Source organism: Salvia splendens, chromosome 14 (genome assembly GCF_004379255.2).
Source record: "Salvia splendens isolate huo1 chromosome 14, SspV2, whole genome shotgun sequence".
Classification (NCBI taxonomy): domain Eukaryota; kingdom Viridiplantae; phylum Streptophyta; class Magnoliopsida; order Lamiales; family Lamiaceae; genus Salvia; species Salvia splendens.
The window spans coordinates 20,998,782-21,018,359 of NC_056045.1; the positions used below are offsets into that span (position 1 = coordinate 20,998,782).

At 38.6% G+C, this 19,578-nt stretch overlaps 1 protein-coding gene, 2 long non-coding RNA genes and 1 pseudogene across 3 annotated transcripts; 1 reads left to right on the plus strand and 3 right to left on the minus strand.

Annotated features, from left to right (window-relative positions):
• Positions 1-9,301: 9,301 nt before the first annotated feature.
• LOC121764968 lies at positions 9,302-10,292 on the minus strand (annotated as a pseudogene).
• A 1,113-nt stretch (positions 10,293-11,405) lies between these two features.
• LOC121763929 (protein GRAVITROPIC IN THE LIGHT 1-like) lies at positions 11,406-13,671 on the minus strand. Its single transcript, XM_042160020.1, has 2 exons — positions 13,338-13,671; positions 11,406-13,052 (listed from the first exon to the last, which is right to left on the minus strand). Exon 2 carries the CDS (start codon positions 13,022-13,024, stop codon positions 11,660-11,662), a length of 1,365 nt encoding a protein of 454 aa, XP_042015954.1. The 5' UTR covers positions 13,025-13,052; positions 13,338-13,671; the 3' UTR covers positions 11,406-11,659.
• A 2,682-nt stretch (positions 13,672-16,353) lies between these two features.
• On the minus strand, positions 16,354-17,204 carry LOC121765116. The gene is made up of 2 exons (XR_006042731.1): positions 17,141-17,204; positions 16,354-16,597 (listed from the first exon to the last, which is right to left on the minus strand). It is a non-coding gene; the product is annotated as an uncharacterized LOC121765116 (long non-coding RNA).
• A 719-nt stretch (positions 17,205-17,923) lies between these two features.
• Positions 17,924-19,177, plus strand: LOC121763456. Its single transcript, XR_006042437.1, has 2 exons — positions 17,924-18,149; positions 18,288-19,177. It is a non-coding gene; the product is annotated as an uncharacterized LOC121763456 (long non-coding RNA).
• The last annotated feature ends 401 nt before the right edge of the window (positions 19,178-19,578 follow it).

Genomic DNA, 19,578 nt, shown 5'->3' on the forward strand with positions numbered 1-19,578 from the left:
TATTGGTGTGTTTCAATTGAACCGCCAACGAAAGTGGCGTTTTCCAATATAAACACGTCAACCCGAGTGGCGGGTTTACACAGAACAATATTTCAGCATCTCCTCCCCCAAATCGCGAAACTCACACCACACACCTCTCGTTTTTCTCCCTAGCAGCACCTCTTCATCGCGATTTCGCCCTCTTCGCCGTGATTTCGCCCTCCGTCCATCAATCGGTGCTATTCTTCCCTATTTTCGTATACTTTTCGGTTAGTATGCTTATCTTTTACATTATTAGAGTAATTGTTGGATAGTTAGTTAGGGTTTGTAATGGGGTGTGAATTGAGTTGAAATATTGTGTTGAGTTATTATTTAGCATATTGGCTTGTTTGAATAGCATTATTGTGAATTAATAGTTGAGATGTTGGTGTTTAGTTAGGGTATAAATTTGATTAAAAACCTAAACCCTAGTGTTGTTCTAGCTTAAAATTTGGGCAATTTGAATTGGTTTATATGGGTTTTAAAGTGGTGTTGCATAATTTGGTTTAGGTGCTACATTTTTTATTGTTGGGTTCAATAATGACAAATTATTGAAATTGTTTAGGTTGATGTATGTTGTTGTAGTTAAAGTTGTTAATGTTTTGTAGATGAATTGATGTATGTTGTTTAGTTAAAATTGTTGTAGTTAAAATTGTTAATGTTTTGAATTGTAAATGTTGTGTAGGTGAACTATGGCATCATCTTCAAGTGCTCGCCAAAGACTCTTATGTGGTCCAGAGGACCCCTCCGTATTATATTTGCAGAGACAACACGTCTCTAATAACATATGGGCAGGAGTGCCATCAGAAGATGTACGCTGCAGAAGATACGAATGAATCATTTGGGATGTTCCCATACATCCTCGTGTTTTGGCAGTAATTGACGAGATGGGGTTTGGCGGGATGTTGAGGTGTGGTCAACCGAAAGACATTGACCACCATCTTATCACCGCATTGATTGAACGATGGAGGCCAGAGACTCACACGTTTCACTTTCCAGTCAATGAAGCGACAGTGACTTTGGAAGACGTGGAGGTCTTATGGGGCCTCAAAGTTGACGGGAATGCTGTCACGGGTTACATCCCCAGTAAGGGAATGGCGTGTTTACGTAAAAACGCCGAAACGGTTGGCGTTTTATACTTGACGTTTCTTTTGAGATTTTAGCCACGGAAAACACTCATTCTGTATTGACTCGCCTGTCCCGTTGGCGTGTTTAGAAAAAACGCCATTTAAGCTGGCGTGTTTAACAAAAAACGCCATATAGGTTGGCGTGTTTACAGAAAAATGCCAACGCGCCTGGCGTTTCTATACAGAAACATTCTCCAATTTTTCAATTTTTCCATGCCTTGCAATGCAATAGGTAACATATTGAACACTACATTAATCCAAAGAAGTAACATATTGAATACTACTCAAATCTACACAATAATCAATACATAAGTCTACAGAAGTAACATATTGAATAATACAGAAGTCCAAATAAGTAATCAATATATAAGTCCAAGTAGTTATCGATAAATAAGTCCAAGCACTCAAGAAGTCGGGCAGTTGCGTCTGTCGTGACCAGGTTGACGGCATTGTTTACAACGCCAAATTCCATTTTTCTTTATCAACGGTATCAAGGTACTGCAAAGCCTCGTTGTTGACGTCTCGAAGTAAACTACGTCTTTTCTTAAACTTGCTCTTTTTGGCAGCAATACCCATTTTCCAAACCAATCTTTTAACCATGATACCTTTGTGATTCTGCAGAACATTATTTGTAACATGTACCAAGCAAAACCTGTGATGGCCATTAGGTTCTTCTTTCCAAATGGGAGAATCCATTGCATCTATGATTCCCACATGCCTATCAGATATTACACATATTTCATGCTTTGCTACGTGAAGTCTAATGCGTTCCATAAACCAATTCCAACTTTCTATGGTTTCCTCATCAACAATGGCATATGCAACAGGCAAACATTTCTTATTAGCATCAATTCCAAAGGCAATAAGAATTTTACCTCGACATCGTCCACGTAGATGAGTTCCATCAACTGTTAAAACTGGTTTGCATAGTTAAAAAGCCTCCACGGCTGGTCCAAAAGCCCAAAATACGTACTTGAATACCTTGTTCATACTGTGGCTTAATCTGGCATCATGCAACCACTCGACAATTGTACCAGGATTTTGTCTTTGCATTTCATTCAAATAAGCCGGTAAAACTTTGAAAGACCACTCCCATCCACCATATACAAGCTCAATAGCCGTCCTCCGAGCATACCATGCTTTCTTGTAACTAATTTTCACATGAAAACGATTTTCAATATCCGCCACAATAGCTTTTACCTTGTAGGTAGGATTGTTTTCTATCTGATGTCGAACACTCAATGATATCATGGATGATGAAAGATTAGCGTGCCCATTATAATTACGATCCCCCATACAAGTATGAGTAGTGCTAAACACTCTAATTTGCCAGTGTTCATCATGATTTCTCAATGTTGCTCGACACTTCCACAGACATTTCAGTAATGTCTTGTCTTTCGGATTTCCTTGTGGCCACTTACAAACTGCATGCCATCTCTTTCCTTTACTTTCAGCAACTGTATATTGTTGGATTTTTTTCAAATGCCAAAAAGGCACAGTTGTCTTCAATTCCAACTTCGTTCTAAATTTATTATGCAAACCGACATTGGTAGGATCTTTTTCACTCCAATAATGCACACTCGGATCAGCAGGCTCAAAGTTCTTTGGATCAAAACTATCATACGTACCTGGTAAGGTGCGAAAATAGTTCATTCCACGCTGTGGGAACTGTGGCTCAACTCTTCCTCCAACTGTTCTTCCTCCAACTGATGTTTCTCCAACCACTATTTCTCCGACCACTGTTTCTCCAACTAGAATGGATGGTCTTGAATCAACAAATGGTTCATCATCAGACGGATCACCATCTGAGTCTGTACTAACACTATTTACATCTTCGGAATCATAAGGTGATTGTGGCTCAAGAAAGTCGGCTTTATCAGGACCTATGATGTCATCAATCATAGGAGAATTGTCACTATCCCCTAAACGTACGCCTCCAACATCAAAATCTTGTGTTGCAGCGAAACTCGGTTCTTGGGGTCTCGAAGACGTACCAACATCATAACTTATGATATGATGACCTATTTGTTGAGTAATTGCTGAATACTCAACAATTAATTCAATTTGACCTCCTGTACCCATACTCTCACTGAACATTAGTGGCATGCAAACTTCTTCTAGTAGAGTACCTATAAACGTGACTCCGGATCCAACGCATATAGTGCGTTTCCATATTATTTGAACTTTGTTTTCAAATATGCTTATCCCCATCCTTTCACAAATTGTTTCCGCAAGCTTATCATAAGAAACACTTTCATCCAACATAATGAATCCTTTTAAAAAAAGGAGGATCATATGAAATAACTGCTCCGGGAATTATCTTTCCACCCCAATATAAATTGACACACCACGTCATACTATCTGCAATAATGTAAAACACAAATAAATATGTATTATTTTTACATTTATCATTATGTAGATTAAGCCAAAAATTAGTCAAAATTATATATTAATTACATCAAATATATACTATCATAACAATCCATCAAATAATGATAAAAAATTAGACATACTAGAATATATAATATCATAACAATCTATCTAATATTTCTAGTAATTACACTACAATATATACCAACATAAAAATCTATCAAATATTGGTCAAAATTTAGATATACTAACCGAATAGGAAGACTAATTTTTGGAAAAATGAGCCAAAATCGAAATCTTCACCCTCAAATCTCCGATTGTGTCGACCCGAGTAAGGGTTTCCTTAAGGTTTTTCGCCTTTGGGGAGTGTTTTTGCAATTGGGGAGGGAAAGTGATTAGGGTTCGTGTTTTTGGGAGAAATCTTGCTGATATCTGGTTCGAAGCTAACACGCCTACTTGGATGGCGTTTTTTAACATAAAAACGCCAATGACATTTGCGTTTTACTCTAAACACGCCCACTTGGAGGGCGTTTTAAACCACAAAGAAACGCCAATCCTGATGGCGTTTTTAATAAAAAACCGCCAACCTAGTTGGCGAGTTTAAATGCGTACCGGATTTTTTAAATACACAAATTAAATATAACACGCCATCATGGTGGTGTTTTTACTTAATGAAACGCCAACGAGCGTGGCATTTTTCCCATATATGGAAGACATAACAAAGTGAGTACATTTTCGTTATTGATGGAGTACGGACTAAACAAGCCCAACAGCAGTGACGGCCCAAAGCCCAAAGCCCAAGGAAGAGTATCAGATCGGCATTACCAAAGAGTTCGGCCCCAGCCTACAGCTCGGTAAAAGCCAACCAATCAGTTCGGCATTACCAAAGAGTTCGGCCCCAGCCTACAGCTCGGTAAAAGCCGACCAATCAAGCTCTACTCTCAGACCGGCAAAAGCTGCTCGGCAATAGTTCAGCAGTTCGGTCTCAGTATTTGACCGAACTGGGAGATAGTCAACTCATGTCAGAACCTCCACGATCTCCACTACACCCACGATCTATTTAGTGGTGTCAAGCAGTCATTAACTCATGCAGGATAGTGGGCCCATGCAGGATCGCATGACCTCCACGACATCCACAACCATCATTAGTGGTGATGCAAGCCACGATCTTAGTTCAATGTATAAATAGAACTTAGATCAGATAGATTGGGGGGACTCTCTCTCTCTCGCTCTCTAGAGATAAAATATCAAATAGCAAGTTTGTATTTGTAAGCTGTAGAAAACAGATCAAGCAATACAACTCTGCCCTCTTTTCTTCCCGTGGACGTAGATTTACCTCAGTAAATCGAACCACGTAAAATCTCTGTGTCGTGATCTGTATTTTCCAGCATTCTTCACTAACATCAGAAATTCGCGGACCCATCACTGGCGCCGTCTGTGGGAAACAGAGAACCAAATTTGTGATAAAGCGAGTTTTTGATCCTCTTCTACCAAAAAAATGCATACCAGATCACATAACACCCGTGCCTCCGTCCGTGATAACCATGAGGAAGCTAATCCAGCAGCCCATAGGCCTGGAAAGCAGCTTCGTGAAAAATCTACTTCCAGTTCTCACGGAGAAGGAACAAGCCGCTCAAAAGGTCCACACACCGAGTCTTCCCAGCAGCCTGATTTGAATGAGGCTGTCAAGCTGTTCTTGGCTGAGAAGCAGGATGAGTTCTTAGCCTTCCTGCAAAAGAGCCAAGAGCCGAAGACGAAAAGGGTGGATTCTCCTTCCTCCTCCAGACATGAAAGTCACTACCGCAGTAGTGCCGTGTCTTCCGGAAAGAAGAATCCTCAACCCCGACATGTTCCTGTTCCTCCTCGGTACCGGAACCACAGGAGAACTCCATCTCCTCCGTACCGAAGAGATGTCAGTTCGTCTGAAACGAGCTGCAATAAGCCAACGATTGTGAAGTCCAAGCTTCTAAAGAGGATACAAGACCGCAATTCAGCTTAAGAATCAAGCACTTCGTCTGAAACGAACTGCAACGAAAGTCCGATTCTCGCGATAAAACTTGCCTGAATTAGGACAAGGGAAAGTCCGATCCACGCGATAAAACTCGCCAAATTAGGACACAAGACGAGTCCGGTCAAAGATGTTTATTTCATCAGACCAAAGACGAGTCCGGTCAAAGATGTTTATTTCATCAGACCAAAGACGAGTCCGGTCAAAGATGTTTATTTCATCAGACCAAAGACGAGTCCGGTCAAGATGTTTATTCATCAGACCAAAGACGAGTCCGGTCAAAGATGTTTATTTCATCAGACCAAGACGAGTCCGGTCAAAGATGTTTATTTCATCAGACCAAAGACGAGTCCGGTCAAAGATGTTTATTTCATCAGACCAAAGACGAGTCCGGTCAAAGATGTTTATTTCATCAGACCAAAGACGAGTCCGGTCAAAGATGTTTTATTTCATCAGACCAAAGACGAGTCCGGTCAAAGATGTTTATTTCATCAGACCAAAGACGAGTCCGGTCAAAGATGTTTATTTCATCAGACCAAAGACGAGTCCGGTCAAAGATGTTTATTTCATCAGACCAAAGACGAGTCCGGTCAAAGATGTTTATTTCATCAGACCAAAGACGAGTCCGGTCAAAGATGTTTATTTCATCAGACCAAAGACGAGTCCGGTCAAAGATGTTTATTTCATCAGACCAAAGACGAGTCCGGTCAAAGATGTTTATTTCATCAGACCAAAGACGAGTCCGGTCAAAGATGTTTATTTCATCCGACCAAAGACGAGTCCGGTCAAAGATGTTTATTTCATCCGACCAAAGACGAGTCCGGTCAAAGATGTTTATTTCATCCGACCAAAGACGAGTCCGGTCAAAGATGTTTATTTCATCAGACCAAAGACGAGTCCGGTCAAAGATGTTTATTTCATCAGACCAAGACGAGTCCGGTCAAAGATGTTTATTTCATCAGACCAAAGACGAGTCCGGTCAAAGATGTTTATTTCATCAGACCAAAGACGAGTCCGGTCAAAGATGTTTATTTCATCCGACCAAAGACGAGTCCGGTCAAAGATGTTTATTTCATCCGACCAAAGACGAGTCCGGTCAAAGATGTTTATTTCATCAGACCAAAGACGAGTCCGGTCAAAGATGTTTATTTCATCAGACCAAAGACGAGTCCGGTCAAAGATGTTTATTTCATCAGACCAAAGACAAACATCAACTTAACCCCGTACCTTTATCCAGAATGCCGAAGTGACTCGCTTCGCCGAAGTAATTCACTTCGCTTTTCGGGGGGGGGGTAGTGATGGAGTACGGACTAAACAAGCCCAACAGCAGTGACGGCCCAAAGCCCAAAGCCCAAGGAAGAGTATCAGATCGGCATTACCAAAGAGTTCGGCCCCAGCCTACTGCTCGGTAAAAGCCAACCAATCAGTTCGGCATTACCAAAGAGTTCGGCCCCAGCCTACAGCTCGGTAAAAGCCGACCAATCAAGCTCTACTCTCAGACCGGCAAAAGCTGCTCGGCAATAGTTCAGCAGTTCGGTCTCAGTATTTGACCGAACTGGGAGATAGTCAACTCATGTCAGAACCTCCACGATCTCCACTACACCCACGATCTATTTAGTGGTGTCAAGCAGTCATTAACTCATGCAGGATAGTGGGCCCATGCAGGATCGCATGACCTCCACGACATCCACAACCATCATTAGTGGTGATGCAAGCCACGATCTTAGTTCAATGTATAAATAGAACTTAGATCAGATAGATTGGGGGGACTCTCTCTCTCTCGCTCTCTAGAGATAAAATATCAAATAGCAAGTTTGTATTTGTAAGCTGTAGAAAACAGATCAAGCAATACAACTCTGCCCTCTTTTCTTCCCGTGGACGTAGATTTACCTCAGTAAATCGAACCACGTAAAATCTCTGTGTCGTGATCTGTATTTTCCAGCATTCTTCACTAACATCAGAAATTCGCGGACCCATCAGTTATTATAGTTGTAAACTCCCCCCAAACCCGATTTTCTCTTTAGCTTTGTGCCCCACCTTGTTTCGAACGTCGAGCTTCTGTCGGATAGGGTGGAATTGAACGATCGGTTGAAGGTGTTGTTTCTTGAGAAATTGAAGGGAGTGAAGGAGGGTGTGTTGGTGGAGAAGTGGATGAAGAAATTAGGTACTGTGAAGAATGAAACTGAAAGGATTTCTAGGTTGCGATATTTGAATAAGCGCCTGTGTGAGAAACATAAGGTTTTGGAGAGTGAGCGTACCTTCATCTCCAACTGGCATTAGGTCGGTCTATTGAAGATGAAGAGTATTTGGAGGATGGGGAAAAGGCGATTTCGAAGTTCTAAAAATATTAAAAAGGAAACAACAAAAGCACTAAAATAACTGTAATTCTCAGACCTGTCAGAAGGAATATATGTACTTACATGTAATCTGCACAACAATGTCACTCTTATCTTCTTTGTAATATACTGTTTGACATAAGTTCTTACACATTTCTTTCTATTTAAATATATACTATTCCCTCCGTCTACAAAAAAATTAGAGCACATTTGTCATTTTTGGTTATCCAAAAAAATAGAGCATATTTAAAAAAGAAAAGTTTTTAACAACTTTTCTTTTACTTTTTTCTCTTCTCGCTTACTAATAATATTGACTCAACATTCCACTAACACTACTACTCTCTTACTTTTTCTCTTTCTCTCTTATTTTTTTCCCTTCTCTCTTAGTACTAATAATATGGACTCCACATTCCACTAACTCTACTTCTCTCTTACTTTTTCTCTTTCTCTCTTATTTTTTTCCCTTCTCTCTTAGTACTCCCTCCGTCCCGGACTACTCGCACATTTCTTTTTCGGCACGGAGATTAAGGAATGAGTGTATAGCAAAGTCAACAATTGCGGCTGTAGGTGATAATTTTTACTAAAAATGGAAAGAGTGCAAATAACTTAGGACGCCCAGAAATGAAATAAGTGCAAGTAGTCCGGGACGGAGGGAATACTAATAATATGGACCCCACATTCCACTAACTCTATCTACTTCTCTCTTACTTTTTCTCTCTCTCTCTTATTTTTTTCCCTTCCCTATTAGTATTAATAATATGGACCCCACATTCCACTAACTCTACTTCTCTCTTACTTTTTCTCCTTCTCTCTTAAAACTCGTGTCATTCACAACGTGTCCTATTTTTCATGGACGGTGGGAGTACTATGTAACCCAAGGAGTATGGTCGAGTGGTATGAGACTCATCTATCCTTAACCAAATAGTTAGGGGATCTATCCCTGCCTTTGGGTATGGAGCAACTTTAAATCATTGGTTCAGCTGTCCCACCCATTAAGGTGTCTACAAATCAGCGCAGGGAATAGTCACTCGGACCTAGTGAATACCCTGGTAACTACAAAAAAAATATACTCCCTCCGTTCCATAGTAATAGAGTCATTTTGTCATTTTGGTATGTTCCATAGTAATAGAGTCATTTCCTTTTTTAGTAAAAGTCAACACATTTTTCCACACATACTTTACTCTCTCTTACTTCTCTCTACATTTTTCATTTTTCACTTTATTCTCCATTTACTTAACTCACCTAACACAATTTTTCTTAATCTCCGTGCCGAAAAGAAACGTCTCAATTACTATGGAACGGAGGGAGTACTATATACTACTCCTATTACGTAGGTTGACATGGTATCTAAAATATGGTTTGCTTTTCCATGAAGCAAAACTCCAAAAATTGGGATTATATGCACATAAAAAGTTAAATGAATAACCTTAATCCTAATCATATGAAAAAAAGAGAAGGGTAATCTTGCTATATCTTTATAAAGGTAGTAGTTAATTACATTTACAAACAATTAATTTGTTACACCATATATAAATTCAACCAAATTAATATAGAAAAACTAGTAATTTTTTTTCTTCTAAAAATGGTGTTAAGCCATCCTGAACCAGATTTGCTGAAACGCTTCGATGATCATATCATGATATTGATTTGGATTCAGTGAGAGATAGCAAGCAAGAAGCTCTTCCAAATCTTTAGATGCTCTTATATTATTCTCAACGATCATTTCCGTCATCGATTCCTTGAAATCATTTTCTGGATCGAATGAAGCCTTTGACAACGGCGAACCTCTCCGTGAAGAAAATCCCCTTCTCCGGCTTTCTCGACCGCCGGCCTTCCGGCTTCTTCCCGCCGAGTTTCCGGCCTATTTTCACTCTGCCGGAGAAGGACTTCCGGCTCCTTCTCGGCTTGTCCACTGGAGATTTGACCGACATGTCGCGGAACATACCAGACCCTTCTAGGGAAACACGCTCGTGTTTCCCTGGTGGCTTAGTCCGGATGGCCAACTCTGATACCACGTTGAATTCCGTGAGGGTACCCGAGTCGTAAGACGTGTCATCAACATCAATGATGATGTCACACGAGCTCAAGTATGAATGGTGGGGGCCACTGAGGGAGTCATTGTGCTGGAAACTTGACAGGGAGGACTTGGAGGAGTCCATCCTGTCAAGAGAGGTGAGGCCACCCTGAATAGTGTCAGGCTGGCACGAGGAAGGGGCGATTTTTGTGGGAGATGGCATGTAGACAGTTCGTCTTTTGCTAGTGGGCTGGAAGCGATTGGGATTATTGGTGTCCCAAATAGAGTAAAAAAAGAGTTGGTTGAAGAGGGCATGTTTTTGTTGTGAGTTGGGAGTTTACTCATGTCTCTCAACTTGTACAACCATGCGTTAGGCATCATCTCCGATAGCTTGAACCTATGCTTTCCCATTTACTAAGAAAAATATATAGTAGTACTCTTTTTTAAAATGTATGGAGAGTGAGAGAAATTTGTTGTATGAAATTGTGTGGGAATGAAATTAAGAGGTAGAGTTAAATACTAGAAAATGAGGGGGGGGTGGGGGGGGGTGTTTGATGATTGAGAGTGTGGGGGATCATTGGCATGACAGTGGGCTACAAGGCCAGGTTTGCTGATTTCTTCTTTTGCATAACGAGATCTTTTATTTTTATTAGTGTTTTCATGATTTCGGTTCCACATTGACAATATTAAAAAGTTTATTTCATTGATTTGGTGTGATTCGGTTTACTATATAAAAGCACACTTGTTTGTTATGATTAATAAGTAATCGACTATGATATAGTACTATTACAAAAAGAAATTTTAAGAAACCAAAATGGAATATAGAGAGAGGCACATATGTATAAGAAAAGAGCTGTATTTTGTCAATTTTATGGGCGCCACAAATGATGGATGCTTACACGATTTGAACTGTATAAAGTTGATTGCAAGTACTCCCTCCGTCCCCCAAATTTTGTTACAGTTTAATCAGCACAAGTTTTAAAAAATGGAATAGAAAGTGAGATGAGAAGAGTTGGTAGGATGTGAGTCTTATTTTTAAAGTTAGTTTTATAATAAAATGTTAGTGAGAATAAGTTAGTGGAATGTGGGGTCCATTACCAAATATGATAAAAAAGTGAAATGTGATAAATTTTACTGGGACAGATGGAAATGGAAAAATGTGACAAAATTTCAGGGACGGGAGAGTACAAATTTGGGATTCTTTATTAGAGAACAATATTCTAATTTCGTGTTTTATTATTTGATTGCTTGCACATAGATGAAAATGAATAGCTATAACACCAATTAACTGAATCAATTTTGAAGGGGAAGAGTTATCAAATTGGATGAGCTGGAGATTGAGTTATGAAATGTATAATTGTTTTCCTTCCACCAACTGTGTGTATTTAGTTTCTGAAAGCAATAAACTCCAGTCATAAAATTTCACCATTGGCTTCAAATGCAAAATTTTCAAACCTAGCAAGAAAATACTAAACCAGAGAATGCAACAACAGCAGAATATATATATTTATCTGAAGCACATAAAGGTAATCTATACAAAATAAGATTATATAAAGAGTAATAGAATATATATATACATGTCAAAGATGCAGCATATAGTGTAATTAGTAATTACAGAGTATGTATTTCATTCCGATAATCTTACAACCCGGTTTAATCGAATGCACCGATAATGCCATATCATTAAGCCAAGCTGCAGCCTGATCCACTGCCTAGGACTGTAGTGGAAAAAGTGAAAAATTTGCAAAATGTTCTCACAAACAGTATCGAAACTCATTCGTTCTTCCTAACGTCTGCCATTTGAGAACTCCCCTTTAGAAACATATACTTGAGACCTGATCAAACTGCCCCTTACCATAAAACCAGGCATTACCAAGAACTCAACTTTGTATCTTTGGTGGTCGTTGTCCATGGTCTTGTACTCCTTGAGCTCATCTACAACCTCCATGTAACCATCCAAGAACTCAGTTCCTTGCTTAACACCGAACATTTCAGCTTCAGGCTCGATATAACCAATCAGTGCCTGCAAATACCATACACATCTTGCCATTCTGACAAAAGCACGATAAAACAGGGTATATGGGTGAATCCCATTAGCCACGAAATTCCTGTGGTCCAAATTACCGAAGAATGATTCTTCCATCCTGGGATGAACTACTAGCATGTATTTTGCTCTGCAAAACTTGGCAAAACTAGATTGTGGGTCTTCAATCAAAGCAACGATAGGGTCATCCAGCTTCATTATGTTCCCTAAAAAGCAAGGCTGTTGCAGAAACCCATGAAACATCCTTCTGGTAATATAAGCTTCAAACGCGTATTTCTTGTGTGACCTCTTTGCATACACAACCGATGATTGTATTGCGTAAGCAGCTTGGTCTAGATCCCACTCCGAATGTTTCATCAAGGCAATCAATGGCTTTGCAAAATCATGAATAGCTTTTCCAACTGCCCTGACAACACTCTCCAAGGAATAATGATTCAAACCCGCAAACCTTTCCCTCTCACGCTCCTCAATCTCTTCAGACAGCTTTTGGTTCTTCGTTTCCAGCTCCTGAAGCTTTTTGCGCAAATTAGCAACTTTCTTGCTCTTGTTCTTAGCTTGAGATTTCAACTTCTCCAGCTGTTGCTCCTTAACCTTAACTTCAGCAAGAAAAAGAGTTGAACCAGCAGAAAAGGCATTAACTTCCTTCAATTGCTTCTCCTTATAAGCCTTCTTAATCTTGCCAAGCGTATCGAGCTGAAACATAACCTCTTCATCAGCAACTCTAACTTTCTCGGGATCATACGGAACGTGCGCTTCTTGGAGTTTAACATACGCTATTTTTAACGCCAGAAGCGTGTCAAACAACTGCAGAAGCTCCACAGGGGCGCATAAATTTCCAATCTTTTGCAGCTCGGCATGCTTCGGAGAGACTTTTTTGGCGCAAAACAGAGCATCTTCGTCACTTTGTTCATCCGGTAAACGAGCATTGTTGCCAGAAATCATCGGGTAAACATGGCCGTGGTCCACATTCTCCGACGTACTATGAAATACACCAATGGACCTAAATTTAGAAACTTGGGTGATTTTTGAAACGAATTCAGCTATATTTGCAGGGGGGTTAGAAGTAGCTGCAAACGCCATCCCCTGATTGTCTGACTCCAATCCCATTTGCCAGAAGTCCAACCTAGTCCAATATCTGCAGGTAAATCAACTACTTTAACTAAACCAAACCTTTTAAGTATTTTTAAAAGAAAAAGGGAAAAATTGCTACAATTATCAAAGGCAGAAACAAAAAAAAATGTCAATCATCCCCGGAATTAAAGGGATAAAAAGCTCCAATTAAAATATCAAAGGCAGAAACCATAAAAACGAGCTAAAAAAACAAACGAATAAAATTGAAGTCCGCCCCTTTTCTTCAATAAACCCTAGATTCGGCAAATCAGGCAAAAGCGAGAGCTTAAAAATGTCGGGCGAGACGTACCGCAGAAGAGTCAAAACGGAGCAGACAGCAGCAGTGAGGGGAACGCCGCTGCATCCGCCATTGATGAATCAGATAAAGGCGAGCAAATCGGGGACATCAATCATTAGGGTTTGTACGGGGGTATACGACGTCGTGGCAGAGAGAGATATAGAGAGGGCGGTATGACTATGAGTGTGAAATTGGTGAAGGTGAGCAGTAGTTTGTTTAATTGGAATGTGAGTGTGGTGCTCATGGCCTCTGACAACGCGCACTGCATGTCCCATTGCGTGCAACGACGTCGTATAAAGCAGCATGCCTGTGTGTGTGTTTTCGAGAAGGAAAAGAACAGAAGGGAATCTGCAGTGTGGGTGCCGCGAATGCACGGAAATAGAGAAGGCGGAAAAGTTTTCGAATTCGAGTTAGGGGCATTTCTGTTATTTCATAGGAATAAAAATTCAAAATTATATTCGTCGTTTACTAGTACTCCCTCTATCTATAGAAGGATGTTTCTTTTCATTTAAGAAAATTATATTAAATAAGTTATATATAGATAATAAAGTAGAAAATGAAAAATATAAAGATGAAAGATAATAAAGTAAAGAGAAAAAATATTGTTATTTTTAAGTTATATATAGATAATAAAGTAGAAAATGAAAAAATATAAAGATGAAAAGATAATAAAGTAAAAGAGAAAAAATATTGTTATTTTTTGCCAAAAAATAAATACGATTCAGTAATAGAGGGACGGGGGAGTATATGCTTTTACTTTCTCCGTAAGTCATTAATTGTCACTAGATTCCTTACACTTAATTTTGACTACTCCCTCCGTCCCAACTAAGTTGAAATCAAAACTTTTGACAACGGAGATTAATAAATTATGTTGAAAAGTAGGAGAGAAAAATAAAGTATGAAGGATAAAAAGTGCGTGATAGAATAAAGTAACAGTGATTGGATGTTTTGTTTTTTGTCAAAATAGAAATGACTCAACTTAGTTGAGATATCTCAAAAAAGAATACGACTCAACTTAGTTAGGACGAAGTGAGTACTACTTTTGGTAATAGATCACACATTCCACTAACTCATTTTCCTAAAATTTTATTATAAAATTAATATATTAGCGTATTAATTTTTTCAACTCACTTTCTATTATATTTTAAAAAACCCGTGCCAATTTAAAATGTGACGTTTAATGACTTTGATCGATTTTGTTGACCTATCATGAAAGTTTGAAGTGTCAGTCTGTAAGTTTTATTATTTTAGGAGACTAATAACGGTATGATATAGTAGTGAATAGATCTAAAAGTGAGAAGAGTCTTTGTTTCTATTTACTGAAAATGAAATATTAGTGATTATTATTTCTTAATCTTAGTATATGTCAGAGCATACGATATTAATTATGCACTACTTTAACCTATCAATGGTTGTGGTTTTTTGACAACATAGTAAACCTAATATCTTGGACTTGCACTCAATCGGGTTCCAAAAAGTCTGGGTTGATATCCTCAAGATGTGTTCAAAAAAAGTTTTTATAATTCGAAACACGGTCGGTTGAAATTTCTTTTATTAATAAAAAATAATATTTTTTAACTAGACTAATCTTCATTAAAAATGTTAATTATTCAAATTTAGTAGCAGAGTTAAATTAATTAATAAATATTTATATCTCAAGTACAATAACTAATTAAATTAGAGAGAAAGCTCATATTAATCGTAATTTACTCCACATGGGTGCATAAATTGACGTTCAATTTAATTAGTAAAGTCTGCTCAATGCAATTTCAAAAGATCCCTAATCTAACTTGATAACCCTATAAACATGAGACAGAAAAACATCTTTTCAAAATCTATAAAATTTTGATACTCTTGCCCTCATTATTTTGATTTTCAAAAATAATAATGGAGTTTTTTGAAAATCCCTTCTTCCACCCCTAATTCGATTTTGTCTCTAGTTCTGGATTAATGTCTATAATTTATCAGATTTGTCCATAAAAATATCATAAATCGAGTTCGGGGATAGATCATAAGATCTGTGGCTAGGTATAGATTCATCACATGGAGAAGTCGCAAGTCATCTTTTATTCTTTAGAGAATGAATTAACTCTAATTAAATCTAAAACGCAGGACAAAGAAATCAAAGGTGTTTCAATTGCCGACCGAAAAAACACAATATCTCTTATAATCATCTCCTAAATGACAAGATTGAAGGTATGTCACACACTTTCATAGTTGAATCATGTTTAACGGTTGCTTCTACTCATTCATAGGTAGTAGACACTAGGATTTTAATCATGGGGGGCCCAAATTACTGTTAAATTTTGTTGAGTTGTTTTGGCGTCGAGTTGTTTCAGTATCTACGACATGGAATTAATGATATGCTATTTATTATTAAAAATCTAGAATAGAAAATAACTTTTTATTTCATAAATAAGTATACAATATTAGCAAAATTAATTTTAATACTATGCTCTTTATATTATAAAAAAAATTATTCTTTAATTATATCGATAAAAAAGTTCAGACAACAGGGTTAGGATTCAAACCAGATATCATCACGTACTCAGTTAAAACTTGCAAGTGCAACGTCTTTTACAATTGCACCACTATGAACTTTGTTAATTGTTTCGTACATATATAATAAGTACATAGGTAAAGTTCGAAAGGGTGAGGGGCCCAAGGGCCCCCCTAGGCCCACCCCAGCTCCCCCACTGGTAGTAGATACGAGAGTCACTGATCGTGTTTGTTGATTCCTCTGTATTTTGAGAAATAAAGAATATATTATGGTGAGAATAATCCGTTTAGGTAGTTGACGTTTTGAGTTAATAATGTTCATTCAAAAAAATCCTACCTACAATTTAAACTCACACGTAATCAAGAAATTTGAACCATATTCAAACAACAACATATTTGTCACGACCGAGGTTAGCTAAGGATAGCATAACTCGGGGAAACGTGACTAGGGGGATTAAAAGAAGCGGGGATAGAATTTAGGGGAAAAAGAAAAGAAAATAATAAGGCCAAGTGGAACGAGACACACAAATTAACGTCAAAATAGAGAAATACTTATAACAAAATACACTTGATCATGCAAGATCGAGTGGTTGTTCATACAAGTTATGATTATCAGAGTCAAACATAAAGTAGGCACTGCCTCTTAACCGACACAGCGGAAGCAAAAGAACGCGGTCCATGTGTGGAGACATGAACCTCCGAGAGTTTTATTCTTAATTAGCTACTAGCTTGCACTCCACAGCACTTGTTCCTCCCCCTTTTTACGACTCAACCTGCACATTTAGAAATATATGCAGGGCTGAGTACAAAAGTACTCAGTGAACACATTGCCGAAAAAAAAAAACAAGTATACATTTGAAAATATTGTCAAGCCATCGTCACAGTAACACTCGGGGGTTTTATTGAAAAGACCCGAGCTTACTAAAAATATTCACATTGAACTGCAGTCCCTTTTTCCTGTATTTCGCCATATCTGATCACATTGTGCCGTCGAGATGGTGTTCTCGCACGGTCACCTTCTCTGCCCATCATGTCAGAGGTTTCCATGTGCCGGGAAGGTGGCCACCTTCCACGGTCACCTTCTCTGCCGTTCACGGTCAGAGGATTCCCGTGTACACTAGTCCGAGCGGGGACACCACCCTCACCGGGACCCGAATTCGACTTATATATCATCATTCATAATTCCCTTGGCCGTAGCCAACAGATAGGCATCATACACAAAACATTTATGGCAAGACAACATCATTAAGCATCACGAACATGTGTTCGTGTTTTCATAAAAATACAATTTGTATTTTTAGTATAAGAAAGCTCACCGTGATCGCTTAGTTTCCTTAACTTGATTCTTTGGTTCCGACTTTACTTGCGAACGTACCCTTTTTAAAACATCACAATAGGAAAAAGACTATTTTAGTTTTAAACTAACTAATTAAATGAGAAGTAACAACTCAAGGTTTAACTTTATTATAAAAGTTATGATTATCATTATCATTATCATTATTATTATTATTATTTTAATATATTCTTTTATTATTATGTTTATTAGTAATATTATTAGTATTATTATTTATTAAGAAGTTTCTAAAACTTACATTATTTATTACTAGTCCGTTAGCTATTTTCGGCTCCAACTAATTTGATACTCCATACGTCACTACAAGATTTACGTAAAATTTTAATAACTCGAAAGCAACTAAAATATCCCGTCTTTCTTAAACATTTCATTTTAGGCCCAAATTAAATTAAATTCGAATTTGGGCCTTCCCTAATCATTTTCTGCTGCACCAAAATAATTCACAAGCAGATGGGCTCAAAATTAACTTCCTCACCCCCCTTGGCCCAAGAAAAAAAATAAATGCTGGCCCATTTTTAAAAACTAGCCCAAAACTAAACCTACCTATTACTAAGTCAACATCTTCCTCCTCCAATTCACAATTCGAAGAACAACCTTCTCTCTCACTCCCTGACCCTGCCGCCGCCAGCCACTTCGCCGCCGCTCGCCAGCGCCGCCGCTCCGGCGGCGCCTCTCTCTCCAGCCGCGCCTCTCTCTCTCTCTCTCTCTCTCTCTCTCTCTCTCTCTCTCTCTCTCTCTCTCTCTTCTCTCTCAGCCGCTCGCCACCCCCTGCTGGTCCAGATTCGCCGCCGTGCATGCACGGGCGGCGGCTTCATCGTCCTCTTCCCGGGGGTTCGCCGCCTGCGTGCTCCCTCTCTCCCTCTCTGTGCAGATTCGCCACACCGCCACCACCGTTGCGGGTCCGCCGCCGCAGTGAGTTCGCCGTCGCAGAGGGTTCGCGCCCCGCCGCCGTCGACGCCGATTCCCGTCAGGTGAGGGCGTCGGAAGGTCGACCCTTCATCCCCTTCTCCATTATTGCTTTCTTTCTCTTTTTTTTTTCTTATTTAAGGTTTATATTTTAAGTACATTTTTTTTATAAACCTCTGTTAATTATATTCCAAATTTTCCAGATTCACGGAAAAGATAAAAAGGGCAGTTGTGATTTTAGAGCGTGGCTGCCATCGATGGCGACGGAGTGCCGAGCTCGTTGCCGGAAGTTCTTCGACAGATTCCTATATCATTTCAAGCTAAGTTCATATTTTCGTATGAAAAAAATTTGCTATTCTTGTGTTTCTTGGAATGTTATAGATATTATGTCCTTGCTAAATTGTTCATATGAAATACCTATAACTGCTAAATTGGTGTTCTATAGTAATGGGTACTAAGTTCATATGTTGGCAGAGACATGCTTGGTAATATGTTGCAATATGTGAAGAAAGAGTGAGGTGTTAGATGGTACTTACTTTTGTGGTGTGAAGAAGAGAATGAGTGGTTGCTTTAGACTTTGTCCTCTATGAGGTGGACGTCCTCTTCCTGCAGTGGAGGGATTCTTACTGTTTCTTTTTTTTTTGGAGATGAGGTAATTTTTGTATGAGGTGGGGCAAGTGAAAGGGATGGATGATATTTAGGAGGAGGAAAAACAAGTTGCAGACATAATCCTATCTCACAAAATTCTCCTGACACTTGAGATATGGCTGTATGATACAGCATTAAATGCTGCATTAAATGTAGCTAAAAAAAGAAACGATATTTTAGGATTTGCTAGGATTTGTATAGCTTTTCAAATCTGCCTTGTCCTCCATCTTGCCTTATTTACTTCTTTAAAATATGCATTTGCTTACTATTGTTAAATTGGTGTAGGGAAGAACCCGTTTCCAGCTCGTGGTTGTCCGCGTTGTAGTTCCCGGTCTTCTTTTAGAACGAAGGATGTATTAAATTTTTGCTGGAATTTTATGGATGTATCGGACATTTTTATTATTTTGATTTTTGGGATCTTATTTATTTATTTAAAATTATTAAATTCTTATAGTTGTAATATATTTACGTTTTCTATTAACTTGCCTAACGTCAAAACAAACAACAATGACAATCTATCGTAGTTTGGATTTAATCACATAAAAGTTACTTACTTAGATAATCGAGTTAAAATTATAGTCTCTTAATAATATCGGCTTAGCGGGTCGTTACAATATTAGAATCAAATTTTTCCCAACTCGAAGAACGTCTAAAAACGTAGATGAATCAAACAAAGTAGTAGAAGAATCAAACAAAATCTTAAAAAATTGAAGCCAATTCAAAAAATTTGGAATATATGCTTATATTTAAAAATCTAGTGATGAAATACAAATCACACCAAAAACACTGAATTGTACCACAATAATTGGGAGTAAAAGAAACTTAGATACATATTTCCCTAGTCAT

Coding starts and splice junctions, on each gene's coding strand:
- LOC121763929 (XM_042160020.1), bottom strand. CDS start 13,024: ATGGGATTGGAGTCAGACAATCAGGGGATGGCGTTTGCAGCTACTTCT.